Source organism: Poecilia reticulata, linkage group LG20 (assembly GCF_000633615.1).
Source record: "Poecilia reticulata strain Guanapo linkage group LG20, Guppy_female_1.0+MT, whole genome shotgun sequence".
NCBI classification, from domain to species: Eukaryota; Metazoa; Chordata; class Actinopteri; order Cyprinodontiformes; family Poeciliidae; genus Poecilia; species Poecilia reticulata.
In genome coordinates, this window is record NC_024350.1 from 25,709,994 (window position 1) to 25,718,983 (window position 8,990).

At 42.0% G+C, this 8,990-nt stretch overlaps 1 protein-coding gene across 1 annotated transcript in view; it reads right to left on the reverse strand.

Moving 5' to 3' along the window:
- The window catches only part of slc7a14b (solute carrier family 7 member 14b), a 9,037-nt gene extending 5,714 nt beyond the window's left edge, over positions 1-3,323 (reverse strand). Inside the window, exons 1-4 of the mRNA XM_008396911.2 lie at positions 3,279-3,323; positions 1,818-2,238; positions 411-647; positions 113-330 (exon numbers count right to left, since the gene is read on the reverse strand). Of these exons, the coding sequence (XP_008395133.1) occupies positions 113-330; positions 411-647; positions 1,818-2,118 (756 nt within the window). The 5' untranslated portion in view covers positions 2,119-2,238; positions 3,279-3,323. The remainder of the gene's footprint in view (positions 1-112; positions 331-410; positions 648-1,817; positions 2,239-3,278) is intronic.
- Between the last annotated feature and the right edge of the window lie 5,667 nt (positions 3,324-8,990).

An 8,990-nucleotide genomic window follows, 5' to 3' on the forward strand; every position in this document is an offset into this window, starting at 1 on the left:
CGGATCCATGTGAACGGATCCATGTGACCGGGTCCATGTGACCGGGTCCATGTGATCGGATCCATGTGATCGGATCCATGTGACCGGGTCCATGTGACCGTGACCATCTCACCCCGGACCAGCCGTACGGCAGGAACCTGCCGCCCTCCCAGTTGCTGGCGGACAGGAAGAAGAGCCCGGCGATGATCATGAAGGCCCAGACAACGACGTTGACGACGTTTAGGACGTTATTGAAGCCCACAGAGTTTTTCACGCCGAGGGCGATGATCACTGTGACCAGCAGGGCGATGAACAGGGCCAGCAGGTCAGGATACGTGTCCTCACCTTTACCTGAACACACAGGAAGAGAATGAATGACTGTCTGGATGGGATCCAACAACAAACTCCAGCCTTGAGCTGCAGTCACTGACCGAGTCCCCTGAGCGTGCCCAGGTGTGTTATCATGTAGTTACTGATGCTGTGATTGGCCAGCGAGTCGAACATGCTGCTGAGCGCCGACGCCCCGGCCGCCGTGCCGATCAGATACTCCAGGATCAGATTCCAGCCGATGAAAAACGCCACAAACTCGCCGACCGTCACGTAGCTGTAAGTGTACGCCGAGCCCGTCGTTTTAGGGACCCGGACCCCGAACTCTGCGTAGCAAACTCCTTCAGGGAAAACCCAGAAACATGACGAATGAACTCAAGTTCCAACAAAACCATCCAAGTTACTAATGAAAGACGGTAATTAGGCAAAAATTATATCTTTGTTGAGAATTTGAAAATGGGTAGTAGCTGTTTGAAGAATGTAAGTTGAACTAAAACCATTTTTAAATTGGTGCCAAAAAGGATGAAAAAATTTAATGACAGAAGTTCCAAAAATATGAACAAGAATAAAAACTGAATGAGAAAAATGTGCCGATAACTTTAACAGTTAACTTTAACAACAAAGTTCAGATAAACATCAGATAAAAAAACGGTGGAAACATGTCTGGTTAAAAAGCGAGAAGGCCTGTGTCACTTCTCATGTTTCGTCTCAACTGTCATTTCACCAAAGCAGCAGCAAATATATTCATTCATAAAACAAAATGATAAAGTTTCCCTGTTATAAACGACAACAGAAATAAAAACAGCACAGGAAAAAACTTATTTTAACTCATCGTTTCTGTTTTTTAGGCTAGTGGAAGCGCTACTGCAGCACAACAAGCTGCTACAGGAAGCTAGAAAAAAGCAGAATAAACTAACGGAAACTATTGAGATCGTACACAAATATTAACTCTAACATCTTTACATTAAACATAAACAAAATAATATGGACTATAACTGAATTTTCACCTTCTATGTACAAGGTAGCATTAGCCCTGTAACACAGCTAGCTGAAACAGGAAGCTAGAAGAGTAGCAGATTAACAAAAATATTACTGATTGTAGCATTGCTATGACGGACGTAAAGAACAAAGTTACAAACTGCACTGGTTTTATGTTGCCATAAAAGCTGGGGTTAGCATTAGCATAGTTAGCTGCTACAAACAGAAAATTAGCAGTTAAAAACACAAAAACAACTTTCAGAGGAAAAAGAAAAAAGCACTTTATTTCATTTTATTTGTACATTTGTTTTATTTTTTCTGATTTCTAATTTTCCTGATACATTTAATGCTTACAAAATACTTTCATTTTATTGTTTATATGAAAGGAAACTACAGACATAATTTCCCCTCCAGATCAATAAAGTATCTCTGTCTGCCAATTCTATTATTTTTCTATAATCAGTTGGTTTGTGTTGGTAAAAGTTCATTTCTGAACGTATCTCTGAGTTTCCAGCATGTTTGAGGCCGTTTACCTGACAGTATGGAGGCCACCGCCGCAATGATGAAGGACAGGATGACCCCTGGCCCGGCCATCGCCTTGGCGACCAGCCCGGCCACCACGTACATGCCGGTGCCCACGCAGCTGCCCACGCCCAGCGACACCAGGTCCAGGGTGGTGAGGACCTTGGCCAGCCCCACGCCGGAGCCGTCCGGCAGCTCGGTCAGGTCGTCGGCGCCGCGGCCCATGGAGCCCACGGGTTTGGTCCTCAGCAGGCGGGAGCTCATGGCGAACCAGGCCTCGCCCGGCGACAGCCGACCCAGCCACGCCGCCATCGCTCCTCCTGCTGATCACCTGCCGATGTTAACGGGCTTCACAGCCTGCCTGACATCGCTCCAGTCTCACCCGGACCGCACCAGAACCGGCTTCCAGAACCCACAGGAAGATGAGAAAAGCTATGGAGACACAAAATGACATGTGGTAAATTTCACTGAACGCTCAGATGGATTTCAGATGGAGGTTGCTGGAACGGAGCGGTTCTGCTGGTTTCCATTAACACTGGTACCACATTCCTGAACCGGTTCCAGTTCAGCACAGCAAAAGCCTGGAAGTGTTTCCAACTCTCATCTCAGTCTGTTTTTCCCTTTCAGCCTTTTATTTAACATCCCGCCTCGGTTCCTGTGGACCTGCTGGATTTTCATTCATTATTTTACAATAATATGAAACTTATTTGTTCTGATTAATCTTAGTCAATACGGGTCAAAGGTCATTGCTTGTGTGTTTCTGCGTCATTTCAGAAAATGTTAAAGTCCAGGTGTTCCTGTTTCTCCTCCTCCTCAGTTGTTTTCTAGCTCATTGATCAAAGATGCACCTTGTTTGTATTTACTGACGGGATCCTCAGCGGATCTGCAGGATTTGGTGAATTCTGGGGGATTTTCTGCATTAAAATCATTTTGGCTTTATGTGTAATAAACACACATTGTAGTAAAATCCATCTTCATTTGTGCTTTAAAATGAGCAAAATACTCAGAATTTCCAGAATCAATATTGAGTCCTTGTTGGGTCCCAGTGAGTTGGTTCCCAGTTGGATCCCAGTTAGTTCCCAGTTGGTTCCCAGTTGGATCCCAGTTGGTTCCCAGTTGGTTCCCAGTTGGTTCCCAGTTGGAACCCAGTTGGTTCCCAGTTGGATCCCAGTTGGATCCCAGTTGGTTCCCAGTTGGTTCCCAGTTGGATCCCTGTTGGATCCCAGTTGGATCCCTGCTCTGCTGTTCTTCTGACCCACTAGAGCGAGACTCGCTCTCTGAAACTTTAATGACGCCGTGGATCGACTTTCACAGCGGAAAACTACAACAAACCAACTTCTGCTGCTGTTAAAGTGCAGCTTCATTCGTCCAGGTGATAAAAACAGAAACACCTGCGACAAACAGCAGCAGCTGCAGCAACAGCTGCAGCAGCAGCTGCAGCAACACACCTGAGCACACAGGTAAATACTCACTGGCCGTGTCTCCGTCCTGCTGCAGAGCCGGTTTGAGGCGCGGCGCTGCGGAGCCGCTATAAGCCTGCAGACCGGCGTCACGTGACCAGGCTGCTGAAATATTCAGCATCATGTTTGACCTGATGTTTGTTTCTAACAGCAGCTGAAGCTTCGGGAAAAACGGTTTCAGTTCATTATCTGCACAATAACATGGACACTTTCTGGATAATTTCTGTCTTGATGTTAATAAAATAATATGAAGGATATAATCCGAGTTAAAGGACCACCTGTATAAGTCTCCCTATTGGTCAATCAGTTGCTATGGAAACAAGTTAATGTTATTGAACCAATTTATTTAAGATGATTTATTTGTTTCCCCTGAGAAAAGTTTGACTTAAAAGAAAGAACAGTTTGACAAAGACAAAACAACATCAATAACAATAAATATATAAAACTCACCAATAATCAAACATATAAATCATTTCAAAATAAACCTGCCTTTTACTACAGGACACTGTAGTTTTATACTTTTAAATTAGTTTTTAAAAGTACATTTTATGAAAAAACTGCACTAACCTGCAGTCAAATTATAACTTTTTCACTTCATTCTGAACAAAAAACAAAATTAAATATATTAAATAAATCAAGTAAAACAAAAAACTAAATGAAAACACAGTTTAATACGTTAAGTAAAGTTAGTACTTTTAGGGTAAATAATAAAAAAAGCTCTATTAAATTAAGTGAAATTATTAAAAAATAATAATATTTAAAATATATAATTTAATAAATAAAAAGTGAAATAAAGAAACTAAATTCATCAGAGAATATTTCAGTGTTTTCTGACGGTTCACAGTAAATAATGCAGCATAAACCTGCAGAGCCTGTCAGGCCGGAGTGTGTTGCTTTAATCTGGTGGTAATCTGATGCCCAGAGTCAGATTACAGCCTCACCTGCAGGCTGCAGCCCCACGGAGGAAACGGGTCACCAGACAGAAAGATACCGGAGCGGCTTGAAGTCAAAGACTTTAGGTCGTTTCCCAACAATCTGGATGCAAATATAATTAATTAACACCGAGCAGGGGAGCATCAGGAGGAGGAGCGCTGTGCTGCCAGAGCAGAGCGCTGCAGGAACGGCAGTCCCAGTGACCGTTCAGTTTTTGCCCATGTGCTTTCTGGGTAAAATTTAATCGAGAAACGTGCCCCCCCCTGCTGAACAGTTTCAATCTTCACAACCCCCCGTCAACAATTTCCGGCGGTGCAGGTGATAAACGTGTAACACTTTTTCTCTTACAAACTGACTCCGGCCCCCCACCACAGAATGGAAAAGTTGTGTGGCCCTCACAGGAAAAAGTTTGGGGACCCCTGGTTTAGAGGGTTCAAATTTGCCTAGGACTGATACTCGGTACTCGGTGCTAGCGTGGCTAACACAATTACAGTTTTGTAAAAGTTAGGGTGGCTAACACGATTACAGTTTAGCAAAAGCTAGCGTGGCTAACACGATTACAGTTTAGCAAAAAGCCTTTTCAGGTGAAATAAAATCTTTAATGTATGTCAGATACGGTACACATTGCATATTGATCTGTTCAGCTAACGTAAGGCTGTAACAGACAGACTTCAGGATGTAGAAGTTGTATCGATACTGCCATTATGCTGTACTTGGCTAAAAGGTTTTCATGTGTTTATTATTGACTATTTTTTTCATTCACTAAACACAAAGAAAGCAAAGCAATAATACTTACGCCAGCAGACACTTTGTTCTTATTGATCCTACGACGGTTGAGCTGCTAATGCGGTCGTGCACAAGGTTTAATCCAAGTAAGGCTTTCCGTTTCAGATTTTGGAAATCTGTGAATTTTAGTTCCACAAACACGATCAGGATACCTGACATCGCCTGTACAGATACCCCACTGACGGTGGAGAACCATTTTTTTTAGAGTCCTGACGCAAAAACTTTCTGCCGGACTGCTAGTCCACAACGTATATTAGCATGTGTTTACTACTGTAGCTTGTGTTTGTGAGACGGTCACGCACGTGGTAGGTGCACTGTGACGTAAAATGGGCATTAGCCAATGAAACGCGGCCCGTGTGGTAAGGTCCATAGTGTCTCACTTCTCACCATCTTCCATCAACCAAAAACTTTCAGATAGAGTCAAAGTGCGAATCTCAATCCAATCCAAGAGAACCTGTGGCAAAAGCTAAACATGTATCCTCAGTATGCTGCCAGAGAACAGAGCTTGAGCGAGTTTGCAAAGGAAAGACACGGAGATTGAAGATGTGAAAAGCACCTGCAGACTTACCCTAAAAAAGCTACAGCTATTACAGAAACATTTTATTACTATATATCTCTTCTCTCTTGGTCTCCCGCTGTCGTCCTCTGAGCTCGGTCCTCTGCCAGAGGCCTGGGAGCTCGAGGGTTCTGCGCAGTGTCTTTACTTACCTATTACATAAATTAGGTTTGTATGCTTTACTCAAGTCTCACTAAATTGTTTATTCAACTCAAGTAATGTGAGYAATGTACATGTTTGGCCTGAGAAAAGTACAAGACTACGTTATTTTGCGTAAACTGGATTTGACTATTTTTGTTACTGGAGCGAATGCTTCAGCTCAGCGGTGCTCAGGAAAGTGTGGGAAGCTTCCAGAACGTTTGTGGACTTGAACATTGGAAGAAGCAGAACTTCTTTAAAGGCGAGTTATTCGTCTTCAGTATGTTTTCATGTGTCATGTATGTCTTTACTACTCGCATACATACGTTACATGTTGATTTTTCTTTAAAAAGATGACGCACAAAAGTCTTTGCAGGCTAATATGCTAATGTTAGCATGTTGCTCATGGGTCTAACATTAGCTAAAACCGCCACGCCTTTTACTTGAGAGCCTTTAATGTTTTTGTCCGTTGTTGTGGAAAAAAAACTATTACCAAGCACTGTTCAGGTAAAATCACTCAATCAGGTTTATTTATGAATTGTGCACAATACAGAGTAGGACAATCAATCATGAAGCAGTTCTGGATGGAAAGCTCTGCCAGGCAACATGAGTCTGATATAAAAGGACATTTCTACAATTTTTATAGTGAAAAGTGAAAAATTATCCCATACATTTTAAGACATTACATATTCATTCAGCCATTGAAACATTATTCTGTATGATGAAACAAAATCATATACGCAGGATACGAAAACCCCACTGGCATTCATCCATTCATCCCTTTATTGTTTCACCTCTGTTAGGTAGGAAAAGTTACCCTGCAACCTCTCCTTGCCAGGGAGACGATATGTTTTGTCATCTTTCACAAAACTTTAAAAGGATGAATTTGAAATAATGTATTTGGAAGTAAAGTACCAGCGGGATACCAAACCGTTTTCTAATATTTCCAAATGTTTACATAAGTAATTATTTTTAATCCCAAATTCTTCTCTGCAAAATAAGAGCATGCATTTCAATCCTTAGACATCCCTAACACGATAATTATGAATAATTTCATTTTACGTTGCTTATGCTAATGAAAATCTAGGTTTTACACTCAATTTAAATCCTAAATGTAAATTTAATTTTAAATCCTAAATGTAATTTTGGTGATATTAAGTCATCCTCCTATGAAAAACTAATTAAAATTTAATATAATCTCATTCTCTTTGATTTTAATATAACTCACGTCATAATAAACAAGTAAAATTATAATGTTGCCCCACCAGATTCTAATGCCGACTCTTCAAATTAAAACAAAACAGTTTCAAAGTGATCTTCATCCTCTTTGATTCTAAATAAACCCAAGTTATAAACAACCAGGCAACATCTGATTTCATCGTCTTTGGTCAAAGTTAAACATATAAAAAACCAAGTTGATTTTCTCATTTAAATGCATATCTAAGTGTAAATCTCCACTCTCCTCTTCGGCCACTCGCCAGTGGACCAGCAATAGTTCTTTGAGCTGAGAGCCTTTCAGAAACATCTGAACTAGCTGTTGCTCCTCTTTGGTGTCAAAAGCTGAAGTACTTGATACTTGAGTGAAGTTTTGCTGCTCACTCTGTTGCTGTGTCAGATTTAAAGTCATGATCTAGATGGACGTTACAGACAGGTCGTCCTTCACGGTGGTTGATGTGGATTCATGTTGCTCCTTCCTTCTCGCCCCTCTCCCCCACTCGGTCTCGGCGTTACTGAAGCCAAATCCTCCCCCGTTTCTCTCCTCCGGCTTCCTGTCTTCCTGTTTTGGCGTTGGATCTTTGGGTTGTCCAGATCGTCCCTCAGGAAATGTCCATGTTGTCCACAGATGAAACGAGCGTCAACAGCTCAGAGTCGTCGTCTCTCACAGCTCTGAAGCATGTTTAGCTTTTCTTCCTCTACGCTGAAACTGGACATCAGACCAGTGGAGGTTGTTAAAGCTCCGTCTCACACCCTGGAGGTGATGGAGGTCGTTTCGGTCTTCTTGATCCTCCAGATCTTCTCGATCATTTTCATTGGCTGGTTTTGTAGGAGGGACATCATCTGGTCCATGGGAGGACAGGTGTGAGGAGTTGAGGTCAGAGGTCAGATGCACCGCGCGAGACTCAGACAGAGGGAAAGAGAAAGAGCAAATAGAAATTGATTAGGGTTTGTTTTGTCTTTTTCCTTGTTGTTTTCTATATATTTATATTTATGGATCTTATTTTAACCTTTTACGTGATCATATAGTTTTAGTCATTTATTATTCATCCAGTATTATGGCTCCTGTTTGTGGAACAGTTTGTCAGAGAAACCTGGGCTAATTGTTAGTACAGCTCTTAGAGCTGCTTTTAGTATGAAAGGGTCCCTTATAAATGAAATTAATTAATTGATCCTTTTAAGAAATAGTTTTTTTTTATTTATTCAAACCCACAAAGGAAAAATTAAACATATTAAGGCCTGTAATTTATCAACAAAATATTTATGTTCAGCATTCCAAACATTTCACCCTGAGGAGGAGATTGTGTGCTGGAACCACTTAGACCCATTCTTCCTGAAATGGGTTGAATTTCCTCCTTAGCCTGCAAACGTCTTCACGGAATCCAGCAAATCAGCTTTGTGGTCGCTCTGCCTCTTAATCCTCTAAGAGGGGCCTTTATTTCCGATAAAGGTCTTTAGGAGTCTCTAAAGGTTTAGTTCCATCAATTTAGAAAACCAAACTCAAGGAATCACCTGCCTTATTGACCACCCTGACTACACCCTCATGTTTAGTTAGGGTGCTGGATTTGGGGTGGAACCCTCCATGCATGGTTAGTAGCTTCCAAATCTTAACATCCGTGGTCTTTATCTCCTCCTTTGACCAGCTAGTTATTCCTGCAGGGTCTGATTACTGGCATGGCATAGCTGTTTATCGCACAGGTTTTGTTCTTGCCATTGAGCTGGTTTCTCAGGACTTGCCTTATCCGTTGGAGGTATTAGGCTGTGGCTCCTTTCCTTGTGACCTGATCGAGGTTGTCATTTCCTTGTGGTTTTTCTAAATGTCTGCTATTGTTCCTTCTGGGAATGAGGCCCCTTCTGTATGGATGACCTTACCTCTCGTTTTAACCATCCGCCACACTTCTCTAGCTCAAATGACATCCCAATGTAAGAGCTGCAGATCCTGGTGGTGTGGATCAGTGAGTCAATGTCTCGCTCACTTTTGGCATACAGTTTGATGCCATCCATGTATGGGAGGAGACTTTTGGTGTCTGAATCTGCCTGCGCCTGGTTATTAGCAAGTATCTGGAGGTCCATATGGTGGCTGGGGTGAGCTACAT